Here is a 22149-nt window from a genome sequence, read left to right on the forward strand (position 1 = left end):
TCAATTCGTACCACCTCTTTCTGTAGCTGAACTGCCTCTTGAATTTGTCCATTTCGCTCATATGCCATTGCTAAGTTGTACTGCGATGCTAGTAGGGCTGGATCATGAGGAGGAAGGTGGTCCTTCCGCCAGCGGTGAGACTCTTCAAGGTACTTCACCGCTTCCCGGATCCGACCATCCACCCGCAAGCATCGCCCGACCTTGTCGCCGAGCTTGTATCTCTTGCTTATGTCCACTGTTCTGTCTGAGTGGAGAAGACAAAGTGCATGGGGTAGATATGCTCGCCATTGGTGCCGGTACTTCCACTCATCCGAAGGAAATACTTGGGACACGTGCTGGATAGCTTCTGCCTCCGCCCGTCCGTCAGGCCCGTTCCTAGCCACCCAGATTCTCGTGGCCAGGTGGACTAGACTGTGCATGTCGAATGTGTCGCCGTCCCCGCGCCGCACCAGGAACGAGTAGACGTTGAGGGTTCCTATTGCGTGGACCATCGCCTCATCCGTTGGCAGTGGAGGCAGGAGCGATTTTGGAATGGATTTCGGTTCGATGCACGATATAAAGGACAACAGGTTGGCAGCATCGGGGTCTGATTTTTGGATTTGGTTGAATGACACCAGCCATGTGGTGGCCACCGCATGTCGTGACTGTTGGTCCCGAGTCGGATCGCGAAACTCTCGACTCATTAATCCCACCAGGTCCTGTTCGGTCCCATGGAGAAGTTCCAAGTATCTGGCAATTGACACTTGGTTCCGGTTCATGTATGCTGCGGCCTGTGTGATGGCCAATGGGAGGTAGGTGAGCTCTTGGAGCAAAGCTGACACTTCCTCGGAGTCGCTAAGGATGTGATTCTGAATCAACGACTTCTCTAGCAGACCCTTCGCCTCGTCTGGGCTCATCTCTGGTAGATCAGCTATCTCACCTCCCACATTGAGGGCAACCTCCATTGAGCGGGTCGTGAACAAGATCAGGCCATCATCCCGCTCTGGTAAGTAATCGGAAACACCATTGCGATTTTCGGAAGACCCAAACAAGACCTCCATATCGTCCGCGTTGTCGACCACCAGAAGCCACTTACCACTTTCAACGGACTCAAGCGACCGGCGTACGGACTCCCGGAGATCCTCGTCGTCGGACTTCTTTCGGATTGCGAGCTTCTTCGATATTTCGGTATAGCCTTGTTCAAAGCTTGCATCGCTCATTGCCGACACCCAGAACACGGAATGGTCTGTCTTGTGTTCTTTAGTCCAGTATGCAATTTGGAAAGCCACCTGCGTCTTCCCTACGCCCCCAAGTCCAACAAGAGAGACTTTCCGGCCCGCTTCTGATGTGAACAATTGCTGGCGAAGCGCTGCCACCACTTTTTCCCGCCCCACGAAGCGTTCGTTCCGGGGCAAGGGAATGTAATGGCAGGGAAGGATTGCGCGATCTGGATCTGAATGTGAGTGTGAGCAAGGATCAATCATCTGTCCCGGATACAGGGCTGTCTCCATACTCAACTCATTGCGAATACGATCAATGTTGTATTCCTAGCCAGAGTCAATATAGGCTCACTAACGACGAGTAACTCGACTGACTTGAATTTCACGGACCAAGGAAACCTCGGCGCTTCCTATGGCGAGGCGTCAGCTGGAGAACGATCGCCAACTAAGCGAAATCTTCCATGTACACACTCTGCTTCAGCTCCAAATTTCCCACTATCTTTCCTACCCGAAAGATCTGCTGCTGGTCGTCGAGATAGTGATGAGTGGCTGTCTCGATGCGGCCTTGTTCCTTATATTCGGCCAAGCCAACGTCCTGGAGGCCCTGTTCGACGTTAAGACGGAAGTAACGACCGTGGTCGTAATGCTGTCTCCACCTCGCGACAAACCGTTTAGCCGTCTCTTCTGTTTCAGTCGTGATCTGGACCAAGGTTTTTGACAAGAACTTCAACAGCTTGTCTTCCACTGCCTTCTTGCCAGGATTGCCCGTCCCAATCGAGACGAAGCACTTGACCAGCGGTTTCACATCTCCTGTATCAGCACACCAAATGTCTGATGCTTCTGCTTCCACCTCTTCCACTGGATTGTTCACTCCCAGCGCACCATCTACAAATTGTCGAGCTCCGATCGAGACGGGAACAAAGAAGCCAGTGGCCGCTGCCGTGGCGAGGGCGGCTTCACTGATAGTAGCAGGCACACTAGGTTTCTGAGGAAGGTCGTAACTTCGTAGGTGTGTGATGCCGTACAGGTCTTTCGTCACCGTACATACAAAGCTATATTATTGTCAGCAGGAGACCAACATATCAACACTCAGGTAGGTGTGTACACTTTACACCCGCGAGGTTTCCTATCATTGAACGGTTCTGTTGGAGAGTAACCTCGACTAGTGATGACCTCCTCGATGGCCGCCTTCAGTTTGGCACTGTCGAATTGCGATTGGATGCGTCCTGAGAATCTAAAGGGTATCCGGTGCGCTTTCTCTTTGAATACAGCCTTGATCAGTCGATTGTAGGCGTTGATGCACTCGTCCACGTCCATCTCGAGCCGGCCAAGCATGATTGCAATCAGGCTGTGACAATGATTTAGTGACAGTTATTATCCACCAAGTAGGGGTGTGTACCAACCCTCCCGTGCTTGTCCCTCCTATGAGATCGAACAATTGACATGGCTTGAGAGGCGCAGCCCCATTCTCCTCACGTTGGCGGTTGAGCTGCGACATGAGGCTCTTGAGAATGTGGAGACTCGATAGACCCCGAACTCCACCACCATCAAGCGACAGCAAGCAGAGCCCCGTGTGATCGACAGGGTCCGGGGAGGCACCCATCGCTCGGTCGCTGGGGACCGCTTGCTCCATGAGGCCTACACACGCTCAGAGGCATGGGAAGGTAGATTCGGGGAGGAAGAAAGACAGGCAGCCATGGTGAGCGGTGAGGCTGAAGGTCGAGCTGGAGGCGACCGCGGGGTCAAGTGGCTGAGCAAGAGAGAAGAGAGCATGGGTAAGGAAGCCATAATTGACGTCTAACCGGATCGAGTTCGAGCGGTTGATATGTGTGCTGTATTGTCAGGGTCGACGTCCATTCGACGCCACTGACGAAGCGAGGAAGAACTAGAACTAGCAAATTAGCGAGCGAGTAGCTGTGCGAGTCCGGCATGCCACTGCAAGCCGAGCTGGAAGGTGAGAGGCCACTACCGTGTAAATGGAGTCTGCTGGGAGATGGACATTGCTTCGGGACTACAGTGGTATAGCCTTTAGTGAGTCGATTGAGGCGCAGTGTAGATACAGTAGTGCACAGCGCAGTTGGGCCATGTTGCCTAATATGCTGGGTGCGGCCACGTTGGAGGCTTAGGAAGCATGCTACCAAGGTTAACGGCGGTGTATGAAACTATTACTTCGATGGTTTGAGTAAAACTTGATTTGCATGTTTGACTCGAGTTTCTGGCTGACCAAAGAGAGTTGGTCATGCAGGTCAAACAAAGACGCCGCTGCCACGACTCGATGAGGCCATTTGCGACAAAAAAGCATGCTTGTTCATCCCGCCAGAAGTCTTGTATAAAGATCCTGCGAGCCACTGATCCCCTCCTTTTACTTTAGTCCAAAGAACCATTCACTCCCACAGTCTCAGCATACGTACGACAGTCCAAGAGATCTCACCAAACCATGGGCAGGCCGGAGGAAAAGGATATCTACAACAACCAGGAACGACCATTATCTACTGTGAGTCTAGACCGGGATTACATGACATTCAACTGATGCCTTGACTAGAGCATCTACTTGTCGAACAGATGGGCAAATATCCTCCTCTCCTAGGTGGTTCTTTGAATTGCAATGTTGGCATATGATTGAGGCTATGCTACCATCATCCCCAGACGTCTTACAGAGAAGATGGACTCTTTCATACAGTATGTTCTGAAGACAATACTCTATCCATCCGCGACGCCCGCGACGCTATGCGTCTAGACAGCAGCGGCAGCTCGGCGGCCGAGGCGGTGGCCTTGCGCTGTCGGTTCAATGCCACGTCGTTCGCCTGGCTGCCCGTGCGGTGTTTCGACGCCGAGCTTGTGAATGAGTTCCTCTCGCTGCAAAACTGGCGGTGGTTCCGCGACACCGAGGGCCGCGAGCCCGTCAACCTGAATAGCATTACGACGGGGAGCTACGACCAGCTCTTCATGACCCAGGAGTACCATCTGTACCATTGCACCTATATGTGGCGGAGGATGCATCGCGCGGTGCTGAACGACCTTCCGCTGGAAGGGTATATCGGCAGCTTGCGGCGTACCGAGCATTGCGAACAGCAACTGGTCGGGCGGACGCGGACGCAGACGGAGGCGGGACGGTTGAACGACACCAGTGTCTCTATGTTCACCAAGTTCGTCGAATGTCCGGCGACGAGGCGGCCATTGCATGATTATGGTCGCGATCGTGGTCATGACCATGATCGTCATCGGGGCTGGTAAAGGGTGGCAGATGGGCAAGGAAATATGGTATCTTTGAGGCTCATCATCAATGAGTCTACATACCCACATACACGGTAAGTAGGCTGAGGATAAGCCAGGGTAACGTCAGCCAGCTACTTACGACCACGACATACAGTAGATGCTATGAGATATGCTGGTCCACATGTCATATCAACCGGAATGTTGTAGTACTGATAGGATTCAACCTAGTTCAAAGGCCTGAAAGATCCTCCCTGCCGCCAGTTGTCTCGTTCCTAGCTAGTAGTCAGATTGCCTCTTGGATTATTACGAGAGCCATTGGAAGGAGAAATAAAACAAATTGGTATTCTCGCCTACCTAGTTATTGCATTCCTCTCCTATACTGTGTCATTGGTCAAGGAACTCCCCAGGCTAATTTTCTTGATAGAGAAAAGGGAAACCTCTCACCCACTTTTGACTTCTTCCTGAAGTTTGGTTTGTCAGAACAATGTCTTTCAAAGCGCGCGCTGCCGCCCCAACCAGCTCCAACATTCACCAGAAGTCCCGACAGAATTGTCGGCGACACCTGGACTCTCGTCACACACATGCGAGAGGTGCAGGATCAGATCGTGCGCTCAGTGCGGCCGTCCGAGGCAACATTCGGAAATGTTTTCTTGCCTCTCGCCCAGCTGGAGAACACGATATCAACTCAGGCCACCATTCTGACCTTCTACCGGGACGTGTGGCCAGATAGAAAGGCTGAGAAGCGCCGAGCGAGGCTCAGACCTTGCTGAATGCCTTCCATGTCGACGTAGACTTGGCAAAGCGTGAGCAGCTGTTTAGCTGGTTGGCTGTTATTGCCCGGACCGGGGCCGGGACCGACGAGCACCAGGACGAGTATAAGGTTTTGGACTCTGAGTTTCGGCGGTTCATGGAGCACTTGCACAAAGGTTATATTCGACGAGGCATCCGACTGGCCCGGGGCCTCCTTAGCCCTCTCGGAGATCGGTTCGCAGTTATCCAGAACCGGCTGAGCCAGCTGCGAGACCAATTCTTGAAGAACTTGAAACAGACCGATATCTGCGAGTGGGTTCGCGAGGATGAGCTTGACGGAGTGTCTGATGACCTGATTAGCCAGTTTGAGCACGACCATGAGCCCGACCAAGTCCATAGTGAGGGTGAGGGTGAGGGTTTTGACGAGAGCATGGGGAAAGGGAAAGTCAAAATCCGCCTTGCAGATCCGGCAAGCTCGTCAGTGCTGGCGTTTGCTCGCAATAGAGAGGTGCGTCGACGATTGGATCTGGCCAGCCAGAACAAATGCAATGAAAATGCGCCGTTGCTGAAGGAAACAGTCGAGCTGCGTTTTGAAGCTGCCCGTCTTCTCGGATACCCCAGCCATGCTGCCTTGCGGCTGGAGGACAGAATGGCCAAAACTCCCGAAGCCGTCACTCACTTTCACGACGACCTTGAAACCCGTCTCTTGAATGGGGTTGGTGAGTTTGTCGAGAAGCTCAGGAGGACAAAGGAGCTGGGCCTTCAAGAACATGGGCAGCAGGAAAGGTTCGACGGCCGTTTCTTCCTCTGGGACTATGACCTCTACAAGCGGTCGTTGCTGCAGATCGAGTACGCGGTGGACGCACCCAAGATTGCCGAGTATTTCCCTCTGCAGACGACAATTCAGGGGATGTCGGACATGCTTGAGAAGATCTTCGGCCTAGCATTTGCCCCGCTGCCAGTGGTTGAGAAGGACAAGACGGCGCAGAAGGTAAGGCAGGAAGACGTCCGTGGGGATAAAAAGATGGAAATTGAAAATGTAGGGCATCAAGACGTCGAATTGCTGATTGTGTGGAACGATGAAGTGCAGGGCGGCGAGTTTGTCGGCCATCTCTATCTCGACTTGTACCAGCGGGAGGACAAGCACAACCTGCAGGCGGTAAGATCACTTTCCACTTTTCACTTTTCGCTTCTCACTCCTCTTCGAATCTGCCGATTAAGCGGACTGCAAAGGACAAACTGTGCGAAACTGGTGAGATGGCCGTGTTGTGCAACCTGCTTCGTGGCGCTGGCGCTGACGCTGACGCCGATGTGTACTGTGTACTGCAGAGCTTCCTCGCTGCCGACTGCACCCATCACTATCCATTCACAGCAGTGCTCAACTGCTTCCCCAAATCTAGCCTCGACGAGCCCAGCCTGCCCAGACACTTCGACGTGGTCATCCTGTTCCACGAGCTCGGCCACGCCATTCACGATCTGGTGTCACGCACCCGTTACGCACGGTTCCACGGCACCAAAGGCACGGTCGACTTCGGCGAGACTCCCAGGAAGTTCCTCGAAAACTGGTGCTGGACAGCGTCGCACCTGCGGGACTTGAGTTGTGACTACTCCACTCGTACCTTTGCCAGGACCTGGGCAAGACAGAGACAAAAGGGACACTTTTGACAGAAATAGATACAAGCAAAGCCCAGCAAAGCACTGCAGAGAAAGCTCAAAAGCAGGCAAGAAAGACAGATGCAGGTACAGAAAAGGCGTTACATAGCCCAGACAAACACCGCGGAGAGTGTGTATGGGCCACTGCAATGATCGACGGCCTCCTGCGCACTAGCCATTTGACTTTCGGCCCTGTCTTCTACCTGGTGCAGCTGCACTTGGCTATGTTCGACATGAAGATCCACCAGGCTTCCAGTACCGAAGAAGTGCGAGCCATGGATTTCGCGGTCGAGTAGAGTACGACCTTCTGCGTCGGCGACTGAGGCTGTTCGACGGTCCCGAGGCGCTGGGCGGAGACATGGACACGCACGAGTGGGGACACTGGTATGCCACATTTGGGCATCTGATGGGCGACTATGAGGCAGGATACTACTCCTACTGTACTGCTAAATGTAAGTGCGAAGTCTGAGTCTACGGAGTACTGCTTTCGCCACAGGCACCGGTCCTGACGCCATCGAGTCCTCCCAGAGCCGGCGATATCGGAAGTTGGTGCTCGAGCCGGGCGCGAGCCAGGACGAAATGGCCACGTTGGTCGGGTTTCTGGGCCGGGAGGTCTCACCTGAAGTATCTTACCGTAGGTTGGGGATTGCGTGGATCCGCTACACGTCTGAGATGGCGTCCCCTACTTAGAGGGCTGGAAGAACAGCAGCATCAGGGAAGGGACGAGTTGTTGAAATGGACAAAAGATGGACCATGACTCATAAAGTGGAGGCGGAACTTGAACTTGACGAATCCGTCCGCAACACTCATGAGGGAGCTGATATATGATGGACGATAGACTAGCAATGTCAGCGAGATCACAGCACCATGCTAGGTTTCTCCTCAAACCACCACACAGTGTATGGTACGGCCCCATCTTAAGCAACAAGTCTTCTCCTCTGCAGTTTACTTCCACCATTCTATATAGTATAGCCAGATAATTCGTTGCAAGGAGCAAGGAAGTAGAAGAGCGCTCCGGTGGTGCATCAACGTCCAATCACCTTGAACTTACTGAATGACTATCAGTAACGTCAGCCACTTACGGTAACGACATGGACAGCCATCCGTCCTCCGCCCGTTGAGCTTCAACATGCCTGCGCATCGAGACGGAAACAGCGTGGACGAGTAACACTACCGACCTCACTAAATATATACAGTACCGATACTGGCTTATATTGTTTCCAGCATATCTCGAGTCCTCGTTTGCACCGTCCTCGACAGACCCCAGACCCTGGTTCGTGCTGTGTCCAAGGATCTGCGGCATCTTGTGCACATACATCCCAGAATGACACCGACAACCAATGTGGCGGCGTGGCGGCGATGGCTGCCAATAGACACACGATGTCTCGCACAAGCCGTCGGAAGCTTTGGTCTGATCGACTCTTCCACCTCTGAATGTCAGTGTCATCCTCCTCGTGCAGTCGCTCTTCAAGGTCATCGTAGTTGGGTTGAGTCTTCGATATAGCGAGCTCTGGTTGGGAACATGGTCGCTCCGAATGAGGAGGGAAGGAGGAGGAGGAAGGTGGCACTAGACTGTGCTAGTAGTTAAGTTGAAACTGATATCCGACTAGTTACTGGTATGCAGCATGTGTTGTTTTCTTTTTGATTTCTGGGTAGTGTCTGAGGTCTAGCAGGAAACAGAACACCTGTACTGCACTTCAGATCAGATCAGTGTGGATGAGGTGAGGTGAGGTGAAGCTGAGGCGAGGAGTGCTGTCGCTTTTATGTGAGGAATCTTATCACTTCGCCATTCTCTGGCGCAGGGTAATGTTAGCTGCACAGCGCAGTTGGTACAGTGTACGGATACATGATGACTGAGCAAGAGGAAGAGCATATAGGTAACAAGTAACACCAGCCTTTGTCGGTGTGATGTGGGCATTACATCATGATACACAGGACTTGGATGGAATGCCAACTACAACCACAGCCGGTGATAGTGATAGGGACAGCAAGCCAGCCTTTTCTCACGGACGGGATACATAAGGTCTCTACTCTGTACATAGTATTACCTAGGTACCTACAGGTACCCAGATACCTACCCGCAGGTACTAGGGATAAGGTAGCATAATGGCTATATTAGTAGGTACCTCGAGGTACCTAAATGTAGCAGAATGTACACTACAGTATGGACGGACTGCACAATAATAATAGCGGCAAGAGGCCCTACGGCTACAGTACTGTAAGAGCGGCAGGAAATTCAACCTAACCCATCCCCTATCCCCTATTCCCTATCCCCCATACACTTACTGTGGTACATACCACTCGCACCGTAGTTGCGTCCCAAAGAGCACCTTCATAAAGTAGGCAGCAGAACAGAGACCTTGATCACGAGCCTCCCTTGGAAATGCCGTTGAACAATCAATAATACCTAGCCACTGCAAAGGTAACTAAGAAACTACCCGAAACAAACTCGAACCGCCCTTTCGTCCTTCCAAAACGCAACACTCTTCCTTCTCTGTGGTCCCGTGCCTTGTCAAGAGACACACTATCACAATCATATCCTCGATATTCTCGAATGATAAACGCCAAGTTGCCGCCAGTTCCTACTTACCAAATTAGTGCCATACTGGCATAAGGTAGCAGTGCTCGGAACCTGAAAGACGGCGGTCGTCGACCACTGATCCCAATGGCCTCAAGTTCCCTCTTGTTGACCAGATCCTCCGGTGCTGCTTGGACGTTGTGGTTCTGGACTGGACGCCGAAGCAGGCTCGGGCTCAGCTTCAACCTCAACTTTGGCGCTGGTTCCACCTCGCCCCGGCTTCACCCTCGGCCTCCTCCGCCTTTTCCCCGGATTCAGCCTCACCCTCGGCATGTGCATCATTTCACGCTCAGGCTCAGGCCACCGCTCAGTCTCCTCATCCTCGTTATCCTCCTCGTTACCTGTGGGTTGGTTGCGCAAACGACATTTTGGACAACTTGCACATCTCCACTCCTCCACAACCGGTTGTTCGCTCGGACCCGGACCCTGATCCTGACCTTCTTGGTTTGCTGCACTGGAGGGCGAGGCACCAGGAGCTGGCACAGATACATACTTGTCCCAGTACTCCTTCCACTCTGCATGTTTGGCTTTGAATGGGTTGGGACGTACATTCGTAGCCTCCGAGAACATTTTGTAAGCGGTCGCCTCCTCGCAGTTACTCTGAACGACCTCGATAAATGGCCCATGGTCTCGACTGCTTTGCTCCTCTTCTTTTTCTGGTTCGGTTTCAACCAGCTCTTCGTCAAAAATCCATTTTGGACAGGAGTCGTCTTCAGAGGAGTCGTCGTCATCTCCCAAGGGTGGGATTCGGAGGACCGAAAATGGAGTGATGCCAGCCCGCTCCCAAAAATCCGAGTCTTCGAGTCGTTCAATAGGTTCCACTCGCCAAAGTTCTCGGACTTGTTCTTCATACCGGTATCCCCGCCATGTTTCGTGCGTCCAGAGATCGGTCGGCTCGTAACATCGTTCACAGCACATTTCACAGAGGTCGCAATTATCAGAATGAGTATTATGATGAGTATCCGACAAGTTTTTGGTCCATGGCCCACTCCTTTTTTTACCGGGTAGGTAGTTGAAGAGCACCCAATAGCTCTTGTCGATTGGATGAAGCAAGACCACAAGCGGAGTTGGTTCAAAGTTGTGCATCCAATCCCGATCGTATTTGTCCCGACGGGCGGCCTCATACTCCGGCTTGTTTTTCCTACCCCATAAGGTTCCTAAGAAGAAGCCGAATTCCAAAGGCAAGGCCTTGATTGGGCGGGGAGAGGAACCATCAAGGTATGCGGTAGGAGCTTCGAGAGGAGGACGGAAAATCTCCATCTGTTGCCAATATAATGGCGAGGGGTGGTCATGGAATACCCAGAGGCTGCGATCAGGTCTTGGAGGAGGACTTGTAACCCCGTCTTCGCTGCCATACAACACTCCATATCCAGTGTAGGATGGGTGTCGCCTGTGCTCTTCCACTTCGTAGTGGTAACGGTGGAGAGGCGAATGGCGGTGTTCGGGGATGAGGAAAAAACAAATTTCACCAATTCGAAAAAGGAAGACCGGCTCTGGATGCAAGGGATGGGCTTCGTCCATTTGAATCAGGAATCTGACACAGCTGCTGGGGTCGCCCCATGTACGATGCCGGTTGTTTTCATTAAAGTTCACTCGCCTGATAAGAGCTCTCATGTCGGAGGGCACCACCCAATCCCTGGCATGCCCGGCTCTGAGAGACAGCCAGTGTTGATATCGTGACCTTTTTGCTGGTGGCCAGAAGCTAATCACATACTCCCTGATATGCTCTAGTACTCGATTAGATAGAAAGCCATCGTACAAAGTATGAAGTAGACTTACCACATTCGTGGTAACGCACGAGCCAAAACTCCCTTTTCTCCGCTTCGTCCATGGTCTCGGCGCTGCCAGGGGGACGCTCAGTCAAGAACTTCTCGAGGTCTTTGAAAGTCGCTCAATATGGTGTTGACTAGGCCTCACTCGTTGGGGCTGAACCCAAATATATAGCGAGCGGCTGGACAGATCAATGTTGATAAACCCGAGATGGAGGCGGATAAAGTCTGTCTGCCTGAACGAGTACTTATAAACCGTTAGACACAGACAACTGTTTGGAACTTGCTATGGAATGTCAATTCTATTGATCTGTCTGGAATGTCTACGTCAAATTTCTGTGACTGGAATGTATCCCTAGTTGCTTCCACCTGGCACATGCCATGACAGGAATGACGAGTGGCTCAGGGAATTCCAATTCCTGGCCATATTGTAGTCCTTGAACAGCATCCAGAAGGCTGCATAGAACTAGGCGTGTCCCGTGATAATGTGGGCCATAATCTCAAAGTGTTGATTTTGATCCCACAGTGAGCTAAAGCTGAAGTCGAGGTCGTTACTGGACAACTTGACTCGTCCGCTTTGCGCGCAAATATATCTATATCGCCCTCACTGTGTCCAAGCGCCTGTGAAAGCTCCAAGAATGCCATGCTGGACTATTCCATGCCGGTGCTTAGTGTTACCGAAAAGTGTTCAACAAGAATCAAGTGACTGGGTGTTGCAAAAAGCCCTGAACTGGCCTGTACAATTGAGAGGTGGGGAATCGGCCGGCAACCCCTATCCTAGCTAACCGCCGCCTTTGATCTGATAACGAGTAGGTACATCTGGGCCTGTGGACAGTTCGGCGGTGAGCAGCGGTGTTTCTCTGTTGGATGGAGCAGATGAGATTTGCAGTAATCAGGAGCCAAACACCACGGTTGCTAGAAAGACGAACAAGGGTTTCAGGCCGGGCCTGCACGTGCAAGACACAGGACTCAGTGTGCAGGAGGCGTCTCGACTGCCCTGCCGTATGAGGCACTCACTGTCACAGCAGGAGACCTATGTACCTGCCCACCAACCGGGGGCCTAGATAGTACAGGATGGTAAAGGGAGATTCTTGCTTGTTTGTGTCCGCTGCCCATCACCATTATTCTGGATGGGCCGATCTCGACTAGCTCTGCAATAGAGTCGGTGCTTTGGTGGTTGCAGCAACCCACTACAGGAGGTTCCTTTAGATAGGAGGAGACATGTCCAGGATCAACAGAGGCAGAATGAGACTGATCACAGAGAGCCTTACAGTCTCTGGGCGAAGATGTCCGCCTGCCAACGTTCCAAACCAGTGCCAGTCATTCCAGCCTCACCCTCAATATCTTGCAACGGTCCATCTAATCGTGGAGTCAGATCTCCTAGCACCTCCCACCAAGGCATACCAAAGGAAGGATTAGCTCAAAGAAAGGGATAGAGGCCAAGAGGCCCGCGTTGTTCAAGGGGATCTGCCTCTGTCTGCGCCGATCTTTGTTTGAACATGACTTGTCTTTCTCTCCAAGTTTGAGATCCGCCAGTTCAGGGGCTCAGCCTCAGCCACCAAGTTGAATATCTCCACATCAGGCATTTGTCTTTGTCCTGCAATGCCTCAACGGACGTCCCATTCGGGGCGTCTCAGCCTCGGACAACCACCATCCTCGCCTAAGGTGGCTATCTTTGTCACGCTGGGCGTCCACCAGCAGAGGCTTCATTCAAGGTAGTTGTGTCTCTTACTCACATCCTTTGTCCTTATGAGACCTCTCGTGTTCTCTCAAAGCGCTGCTTTGTACCAAGAGCCTCAGTTGTTTGCCTGTTGTCCTCAGCCCAGCCATGTTGCTCTTGCTAGATCCTGAAATGCCTAAAAGGCTGTCATTGCTCTCTGTAGCGGAAAGATGGTATTCCAATCTATTCAAGATGATCTCCCATCTGGATACCGAAATCGGAACAGCCTTGGCAACGGCCACGAACCTCAAGAGGGTTGCAGAATTTGCCCTCTCTATCGGCCAGGCAAAGGAAGATACCATCAACCAATACCAAGTGTTCCACCGTCTTCGAAGTCGTCTATCCTCCAGTTACCGTACCCACAAAGAGTACAAGGAGACAGTCTCCAGCAAGGGATTGGAGGACCAGGATCCAAAGACCCGGAACAACTACACTTTGCTGGAAAAAGTCTTGTCGGAGTGGGACGAGGAACTGAAGAAGCTTGAAAGATACACACAGAGCGGTGGACAGGAAGAAGAAATTCTCGCGACTGAGTTAGAGCTCCTTGTAGTGCTACTATACAAGACGAGAAATCAGCCTTTGAGAACGCTAGGTTGGAATGATCCTAGGACCCATTGATTGAAGCCATGATACTAACTACTTGATTATAGTTGATGTCAAGGATTTGCTGGATCATATTATCAGTCAGCTCGGAGAGCTTAAGGCGCTGCCTGGCAACTCCAAGCATGTTGTTGGTTTTCCGATTATTTTGTTTTTCTGCCTGGGGCATGTTGAAGGACCCATATGCGCAGCATCTCAACCACGCTATTATGGATGTCATGACTTAAGGAAGCACTTTCAGTCCTTACACAAAGACCGGCCCAACCGTGCGCAGTTGGATGCGATAACTGACAAGAATAATGACCAAAACAGCATACCTTGGGACCACCAAGCAGAGCTTGGTGGGGCCTTCAAGTTAGGGATGCATGGACCAGAGGCCGCCTACCACGCCTACCGGCGATGCCAGAAGTGCCGCAAATGTTACGGCTACAATTGCCCAGAAGAGTCTGGGCAATTGGAGGAAAACGGGAGCAATACAGCTGGCAACTGCGCAGAAGACATATGCCATGTTTACTGCACAAAGTTGCCGCTGGCCACAATCCGGGCAGACCGAGCCAGTTCGTTTTTCTAGGATTTTGGGTGTTCAAATTGGGGTCGGAGGATATTAGTTTGTATGCACATAGGATTGGAACTTGTTTGTTGGATAGCGACGTCATGTCCGTCTCGATTGTAACCCCTCGGACCCCTGAGCCTTGCTCCCCCTCCAGCCCCCCCTGACCCAACCCTTTTCGTTTTCTTCTTCTCTTTCACCTTGTTTCCTTCACTCCCCTAAGCCTCCCAAGTACCACTCAGCAGCTAAGCAAGAGGACAAACAGGCGGTTGTTTTTAGGGGTCGGCCGTACATGTTTTTGCCACAGAGGCTCCAGGATTGCGAATCCCCATGAGGAAACCTTTCCGACAGATACCAAATTGGGTATCTGCGAGGCCTTGTCCAGCAAATGCTCAACCCGCCTCCTCCCCTCCCCTCCTTCCAACTCTCTACTCCTAGTCGGTTCCTTTTCCATGTTCGACCATCTCCTCTCCAAATCAACATCAAAATCAAATCTGGTCAGAGCAACGCTGGTCATAATGAGACTCAGTGCTAAGAAGTACGAGCAAAGACAGACGGTCGATGTCGACAAGGCAAACCACATCAAACTCCCCGAAGCTGTATCTCGACATTCCTCTAGTACCATGATACAACCAAGTGCGGCATGTCACTACTCGCTTTCAGGGTGGAGGGAAAAGAGAGATGGTGCCAGGTTGACGATGCATCGCAGGCTTCACCTGGAGGATAGCTCATGAATGGTCAAGGTGTGTGGTTGTGGTGCAGCACTTGCCGTATACTTATTGGCCGCCGGAACTTATATTGACACCGGCGACAGCACCAAGATTGTGTCCCCCATCGTCCAAGGCCGCGTGTGCGCAACCCAAGAGCTCAAAGCCAGGCACCTGCGACCACAAATTGTCTCTGACTTCGTCGAGCACGACAATTATGTCAAGGGTTCAGTTGCGGCGGCCGGCTGTGACCGCGCCCGACTTGGCCAGAGTGTGCGCGACACTGTCTGCATTCTTGAACACGCTCGCGAAGGCGAAAGCGAAGGCACAGCCGTTGTGGAAGTTGAGTTGGAGGCGCACAGTGTGGTGTAGTCATGGCATCTGGCTTGACGAAGATGCAAAGGGAGGTGTTTACACAGTCATGACGGTGGAAGAAGTAGTTGGCTCCATCACAACCACCATCACACCCGGACGAGACACAGTAATAACACGGAGCTTGCAGTGGCATTGAAGTTGAAGGATGGAACGATGTGACAAGAGAAGAATTGTTTCATCGCCACCTCGCCACCTCGCCCAGCATGCGGATTATCCTCGCGCACGACATCAACCTTATATCTTGACGAGCACGAGATACAAAACATCAGTCATCACCGGCAGCTCTTACTGTCTGGACATGCTCGCATCCGAAAGCGCGATTCAAGACAACATGCATCGGCCGATGTTTGGTGGAGGCGCAGACACTTGTAGGACACGGCTCGCACTACTCTGCCGCCTGCTAACTCGGGGTGCATCACCAGACTTCTTCTCGCGGCCCACGGGCCGAGCTGAAGAAGAAACTTCTCCCAATTAACGAGAGCTGCACCACATATCAAGCACGGTTTTGATATCACATTAACGACACGAAACCAAATCATCCTATTCTCGTCGATGGTTCGCAATGTGCTAGGAGCTCACCTTGCCAGATCCGGGGAAGAACCAGCCTTGCTATCTCAGCATCCTGTTGAGGATTGCGTGTCACCTACGTGTGGCCTGCCACCTTTTTTATTATATTCATGTTGGTTTCAACGCTGGTGTACATGAAGTTGAAACCACCCTTCACGCATACGACGCCGGGTCCTACTTGTGGACGAGCCGTCGACGAGGCACTCACGCTCGGCTGCCGGTGGGATGGACTGGCGCACATGTGGCTACCCCGGCACTGTTCTTCTGCCAGACACGACGAAATCACCGAGAACCTGGGTGGCGAGCCGAGCTATACGGCGTGGGATGCGGCGCGGACCATCGATCTGAGGCGGGTGCCTAGCGGAGAGAAATACCACACCACCGGAAGGGAGGACACAGCCCACTGCGCGTTCAACATGCTGCGGCTGGTGGACCAGATTTGCGGCCAGGGGCACTTTGGATCGAGCGTGACGACTCCAGAACATGTCGAGCACTGCATCTACCTGCTTCTCAATATGACTCGGGCCGATCCAAGGCAATGGGAGCAAGGGCTGGTCAAGGGCTCGGCGGCCTTCGGTGGAGATTGTGCTTACGCTCAGTGAGACGCCCACATGCCTGCCTGCACACATTGCAGCACAGCCCTGTACGGTCCTGTAGTGCATTGCGCAATTATCGTCGACGATATGCACACCTGTCACACCTGTAACCTGCCAGGTTGGCCTAGGATGACAGATGTGCAGCAACCGGAAGGGCGGGCCAACAGGCCCTACTGTACGTCGAGGTCGAGGTCGATGTCAGTGCTGAACTCAGGGGCACTCAGCCTCGTCATCGAGGCCTCACTAGTGCTGACTAATGAATCTTGGTATTGGCCGCTGCCGTGAATAGGTACTTTTGCTATTTCACTTGACCGATGCCCGTATCCGCATGGCGTCCAGGGCAAGGCAAGGCAGTAATGGCTGGTCATCCCGGGGTTAATACTGCAAAGTACAGTATGTAAGCCATAACTTGGATTTAGCGACCTTTGCTGGCGTGGCCAACAATCCGCGTCTGGGTGGAGCTTCCGTGCTGGAAATTCTTTTGCATCGTATCCATTGCTCAACGGTCACATTCACTCAGGAGCAGGGAAGGGGAGGGCGCGCGTGTCAAAGAACGGTGGTGCAAGGTGTGCCACTGCCACTGCCTCTTGTCTGCGAGCAGTGTTCCCCCCCAACTCCCTCTCCATGCTGCAGCGGTGTGCAGGCTGCTTTGACCGTGACCATGACCCTAGCTGACTGCCGATACCTGTTCTACATAATGGCGAATCCCCGAAGTCCCCGAACTCCAAGCCCGTCCGCGCTCTCATCTCCAGAGCTGGGTTACAAACATTTCACATCTCACATCTCACATCTCACATCTCACATCTCACAGGCTGAGCTGAGCACTGAGGGAGTGATTCTAAAGTTTGGCTTGTGCGGGAGATCGACTCTTGTTTCCTTAGTGCGAGTGCTTGATGAAGCTTCTTTTACCTTTACTGGATGTGGCTTGGACGTCTCTTGGTCTGCATGTTTCCCCTGGAGGCCTTTGTTGATATGAACTGCTGCGATCAGCTAGGGAATGTCGCACTCTACCCGCATATGTTGACACAAAACGGCGTTGCGGTTGGAATACGGCGGAGTATATAAGTGCGCCAGCGGATTTATGCTCCTCCGCTGTTCTACCCAACTGCGGTTCTTGGCATCACTGAGCTTCTCAGCCTCATAGCCTCGGCACGCCCTTCCACCACTTTGCACCGCCATGCCTACCAGGCCATGGACTGACGCCGATCGAGGTAACTGCGGGCTCTTGCTTCACGCTCGCTTCTTCACAATGCCGCCCTGGTCATCTTGCTCTGCTGTATCTGACCTCTTCCACTGTCCTGACACCGGACACCCTAGTACAGAATGTATCAAGCCACATATTCCTTCTCCCCTCCGCGGCGGCAGCAGATGCATTCATGCGACAACTGTCGCCGGAGGAAAGTTCGATGTGATTCAATCGATAGGGCCCGTTGTGGTGCTTGTACCAGAGCTGGCTTAGAATGTAGGTAAGCCGGTTGTCGTCCTGGATCAAGCCCGCTTGGTTGGATTTAACACCCTGTGCAGATTCACAATGGCCTGGAGGCGGCCCATAGGACCTAGGAGCCGAGTGCGAAGTACAAGTGGCAGGCTTGAAGCACACTCAAGGCAAGCAAGATCGGTACATTCTGTGGTCGACGAAGACCAATCGTCGGGGAAATCACAGGAGGCGATCGAAGACGAAGACGATGTCTCAGCCTCACAAACCCTGGCTCGGACGAGTCTGGCACAATTCTTCCAGCGCGGCGTGCCTTCAGCCCACTGGGAGGTCTTCCACACTCTAGACAGGATGAGGACGGCGTATATCGGAACCCACGTTGCCAACCTCAGCCATTTGATCAACTTGGACCAGTCGTCCCGACATTTCTTGCTCTACCCGCATCCGGAAATCCATCCATCTCCACCATCGCTCCCTCCGGCCCTAGATCCAAGTGGTCATGGCCAGGGCCAGGGACAGGGGCTCAGCTCCAAACTTCGTGGCATCGCCGCCTTCCTCTCCAAGGAGATTCGAGACGATCTTGTCGAGTCCTTCTTCTCGAAGATCAACCCCATCTTCCCTGTGGTCGACGAGGCCCAATTCAGGTCCAGATATCATGAAAGCCAAGCTCCACCGCCTCTACTGCTGTTGCAGGCCATCCTCATGGCCGGGGCGCACGTGTCGCAGCACAAGAAGGTGGCCGAGTCTAGATCCATGATCAAGTCACTCCTTTTCCGGCAGGGCAAGTGGCTCTTCGACACGCGGCACGAAAATGACCGACAGCACCTCGTTCAGGCAGCGTTGCTGTTCACGTGGCATGTAGAAAACGCCGACACGGTCAGCATGAACGGCCACTTTTGGTCCGGGGTGGCGTGTCGCATAGCCTTTGGCATGGCGATGCACAGAAACATCCTGTCGGATCCTCCCGAGAGGATGCCCTTTGCGAACCGAAGACTGTACCGGCGTGTGTGGTGGACACTGTTTCAGGTCGAAGTCCTGTCGGCTCTGGAGCATGGCCGACCTTCCATGATCCGGCTGGAAGACTTTGACCAGCCCCTGTTGGAGCTCCAGGACTTCCAGGAGGCCGACGGCGTGGTCAACTCGAGGCTCAATTTCCAATACTCGGTCAAAAACATCGAACTATGCTTCATTGTCCTCGACATCCTGAAGCTGACCTCGCCTGGCTTTGTGCGGCCCGACACCCCGATCGGTCTGGACTCGTTCCACTCGCGGCTGGCAGCCTGGGCGATGGACCTCCCCAGGGACGCAGACTGCGAATTCTGGTCTCTGCACCTGCAGCTTCACTACCACTGTGTTGTGCTGCATCTATTCAGGCTGCCCAATGGCCAATGCGCCAGTCCGCTGACGCCCTTGCCATTGGACTGGGTCGAGCTGTGCAACGGCGCGGGCCGAGCCATCCTGGCCATTTTCGAAACCATGATGGCCACCAAAGTCATGGATCGATGCTCCTCGACCAGCGTCATGGCCTTGACCGCCTCCGCGATTCAGCTCTCGAAAGAGATCCAGCATTCGCTCCGTCAGCGGTCCACGTTGGTGGCCCTGAATCTGATCCGTGACCTGGAGCGGCTGTTCCCCATCGCCACCGCGCTCTCGGAAAGTTGGCCGAATGCCGAGGGCGTCTTGAGGCTGTTCAGCCACCTGGTCGAGAACTTCAAGGCCTTGGTCGAGACCCAACACCATTCTCCCCCTCGGCGCGAGAGCTTCAACATCGATGCATTGCAGGATCTCAACTGGGAAGAAATACTGCGTTATCCCTCGCCCTACCAGTTGGACGAGGCGGACATCTGGCTGGACTCCTGGACGAACCCGGAAACATAATATAGGGTGGAAGTCATGTCTTTGTGGGCAGGATCACCTCGGTTGAAGGGCAGTATCGCCTCGCTTGACGGGCAGGATTGCCTCCTCTCTTGAAAGCCAGGGAAAGGGAGTATACAACACATCCAACATCATCCACCACCCTGGCAATTCTTGCCTATCATGGTATACCTACCTATGACGGTGGATTTACATATCATGGCATACCCACCTGTCAGTGTCATTGTCAACTTTGATGCTCTCCAACACTTATGGCCGAGTCCTGATCTGATACAATCGCACTCTGAGATATCGATACTTCTACGTTGCACCGGGCGTGGACTTCCCCCGATCTTCCACAATATCCTAGGCAACCAACCCTGTCCAGATGAACAGGAAGAGTCTGCCGCGAGCGGCTTGTGCACCGGCTCCCCTTGACCATTGCAACCTGGTCAATGCATTCTGCCACGGCGATGAGTTCCTTATCGCTAAACTGCGGCCTTACGACCTGCACCGTAAGGGGCTGGTTCTTCCACAGCTCGGGGTAATCTGTTCGGTCTTGGTATCAGCTGCTCGGGGTCATCTGTTTGGTCCTGTTATCAGCTACTCTGCAAGAGCTGGGATTCGGGGAGAAGAAAGAGCTCACAAATTATGAAAGAGCTCACAAATTTCCCAATTCATCATGTCAAACACATTCCTCGGCCTGTATTTCGCATCTTGTCGAACACATTCTCCCTCGGTGTGAACTTGGCGTCTTTGGCGTCTTTGACTACATCGACGCCCATCTCCTTCAAAGGAAGGACCACGCCGGGGTTGGGGTAGTTGAGAAGATTCCACAAGCTGAAGTATCCCCACCAGACCGGAAAGCTAACAACGGTTAAATGGTACAACCGACCGTGGCTGGGCCACCTCCCAGCAATCCAAGGGCGGTTGACATTCAACCACTGTTGTGTCGATACAATATCAGTGTCAGAGTCAAGGAGATGGCATTATCAGATCCGGAGCTATACTGACACGGAAAATCACATTATCAAATCCAGAGCTATACTCCGTACTGGCACCGAGAACCATACCATACCTTCGTGACCCGCTCTGCGCAATTTCTCCGCCGTCTCCTATGACGACCGGGCAATAGGCGGCTGAGGGTCGACACAGCCGTCTGTGATGATCAAGCCGAAGCACAGCTTTCCTTCCCTTGGCGGGACTTGTTTCCACGGCATCGGGACAGTGGTGGGCTCGAAGTCCAAGCCGTGGTGGGTGAGAAGGACGTCGATCACCAGCTTGACATGCGCCATGCTGTAGCAATTCGGTCCTGACGAGACTTTGGTCGAGATAGTCTGGGCTCTCCCCATACCCCTTTGATAGCGAACATGAAACATTTCAACCTTGCTCGGTTTCGCGGGGTGGCCGAGGTGGAGAGCTTTAGTTTAGGCCTTAGGCTATGATCTGCAATACTATACTATAGTGTAAAGTGTACGGATACGGATACGGAGTATCCGTACGAGTACGGAGTACTGTGGTAAGTATATAGCACATACCCCGTACATTGCCCCGTACCCCCAACTCCGTACCATACATACCTCCCGTACCCCTATCCCGTACCCCTACCGCGGACCCTGTATTCGTACTCTATACCTATTACCTAGTGCAGTGTCAGTTCCATTGTGTTGTGTTGATATCAGGCCGGAGGAGCCGAAACCGAAACCGAAACCGAAATCGAAACCGTGATGTCGGAATATACGGGACAAGTGAAACGGTGATGGTGATAGTGATGGTGTTGGTGATAATGCAGCACACGGCACTAAGATACTTACTACATCGTATTCCTATCCGCATCACTTACTGTATCGTATCCGTATCCCCAACTCTTACTGCAAGGTAGGTAGGTGCCTGTGATGGTGTTTATGGGCAGTGTGGCACTACTGCCGACAGACATTCATTACATGATCGTATATGGGGGTTTGTACTCCGTACAGTACATCCATATCCGCACACATCTGCATACACATACATTACACCTGGCAGTGGCATGGATATTAATCCATCTATGCTCTACAACAAGTGCGGTGCGCGGTGCTAGTGTCACGGTCAGGGTCAGGGTTAGGGTTAGGGTTAGGATCAAGGTGAAGGTCAAGGCTAGATACCCCTCGTAACCCTCCGACTTGTCTCATATCTTATATCTCACCTCTCACTTCTTACTTTACACTTCTCACCTCTCACCGCTATCTTAGGTATCACTTCCTAGTATAGCGTCCTAGGTTCTACTATCACTTTAGTTCACGGCGTCCAAGTTTAGTATTGCTTCTTGATATTGCTCTCTCCCAACCGAGCCCCAAGCCGACGACAGCGATTCGCTCGTCTGAGAACATCCCATCTCCACATTCCGTCTCCCGTCTCCCCCAGGAATGCCGAATTGAATCGATTACTCCGTATAGTAACAGCGACTGTGACGGTGACGGTGACGGTGTTTCAAGACACACTCATCACAGCAAGCCAAGCCAAGCCTCGCGGCGTCGCCGATGCGATGGATGTGATTCGGCGGACACAGGCATAGGCACAGGCACAGCTACAGGTCAGAAA

At 52.8% G+C, this 22149-nt stretch overlaps 8 protein-coding genes across 8 annotated transcripts; 5 read left to right on the plus strand and 3 right to left on the minus strand.

Moving 5' to 3' along the window:
* Positions 1-144: 144 nt before the first annotated feature.
* A1O3_01445 (uncharacterized protein) lies at positions 145-2832 on the minus strand (the record flags this gene model as incomplete). Its single annotated transcript, XM_007731591.1, has 6 exons — positions 145-244; positions 301-1526; positions 1575-1609; positions 1671-2251; positions 2305-2547; positions 2603-2832. 6 exons carry the CDS (start codon positions 2830-2832, stop codon positions 145-147), a joined length of 2415 nt encoding a protein of 804 aa, XP_007729781.1.
* Positions 2833-3636: 804 nt separating this feature from the next.
* A1O3_01446 (uncharacterized protein) lies at positions 3637-4433 on the plus strand (the record flags this gene model as incomplete). Its single annotated transcript, XM_007731592.1, has 2 exons — positions 3637-3693; positions 3846-4433. The coding sequence occupies 2 exons, from the start codon at positions 3637-3639 to the stop codon at positions 4431-4433; spliced, it is 645 nt and encodes a 214-aa protein (XP_007729782.1).
* Positions 4434-4996: 563 nt separating this feature from the next.
* On the plus strand, positions 4997-7508 carry A1O3_01447 (uncharacterized protein; the record flags this gene model as incomplete). Its single annotated transcript, XM_007731593.1, has 6 exons — positions 4997-5131; positions 5176-6324; positions 6495-6780; positions 6840-6905; positions 7031-7270; positions 7315-7508. 6 exons carry the CDS (start codon positions 4997-4999, stop codon positions 7506-7508), a joined length of 2070 nt encoding a protein of 689 aa, XP_007729783.1.
* Positions 7509-9489: 1981 nt separating this feature from the next.
* Positions 9490-10656, minus strand: A1O3_01448 (uncharacterized protein; the record flags this gene model as incomplete). Its single annotated transcript, XM_007731594.1, has 1 exon — positions 9490-10656. One exon carries the CDS (start codon positions 10654-10656, stop codon positions 9490-9492), a length of 1167 nt encoding a protein of 388 aa, XP_007729784.1.
* Positions 10657-13077: 2421 nt separating this feature from the next.
* Positions 13078-13503, plus strand: A1O3_01449 (uncharacterized protein; the record flags this gene model as incomplete). The annotated part of the gene is made up of 1 exon (XM_007731595.1): positions 13078-13503. The coding sequence occupies one exon, from the start codon at positions 13078-13080 to the stop codon at positions 13501-13503; it is 426 nt and encodes a 141-aa protein (XP_007729785.1).
* A 2291-nt stretch (positions 13504-15794) lies between these two features.
* A1O3_01450 (uncharacterized protein) lies at positions 15795-16286 on the plus strand (the record flags this gene model as incomplete). The annotated part of the gene is made up of 1 exon (XM_007731596.1): positions 15795-16286. One exon carries the CDS (start codon positions 15795-15797, stop codon positions 16284-16286), a length of 492 nt encoding a protein of 163 aa, XP_007729786.1.
* Positions 16287-17811: 1525 nt separating this feature from the next.
* Positions 17812-19593, plus strand: A1O3_01451 (uncharacterized protein; the record flags this gene model as incomplete). Its single annotated transcript, XM_007731597.1, has 1 exon — positions 17812-19593. One exon carries the CDS (start codon positions 17812-17814, stop codon positions 19591-19593), a length of 1782 nt encoding a protein of 593 aa, XP_007729787.1.
* Positions 19594-20684: 1091 nt separating this feature from the next.
* Positions 20685-20864, minus strand: A1O3_01452 (uncharacterized protein; the record flags this gene model as incomplete). Its single annotated transcript, XM_007731598.1, has 1 exon — positions 20685-20864. The coding sequence occupies one exon, from the start codon at positions 20862-20864 to the stop codon at positions 20685-20687; it is 180 nt and encodes a 59-aa protein (XP_007729788.1).
* Positions 20865-22149: the final 1285 nt, after the last annotated feature.

The sequence above is a fragment of the Capronia epimyces genome (genome assembly GCF_000585565.1).
Source record: "Capronia epimyces CBS 606.96 chromosome Unknown aczIQ-supercont1.1, whole genome shotgun sequence".
Classification (NCBI taxonomy): domain Eukaryota; kingdom Fungi; phylum Ascomycota; class Eurotiomycetes; order Chaetothyriales; family Herpotrichiellaceae; genus Capronia; species Capronia epimyces.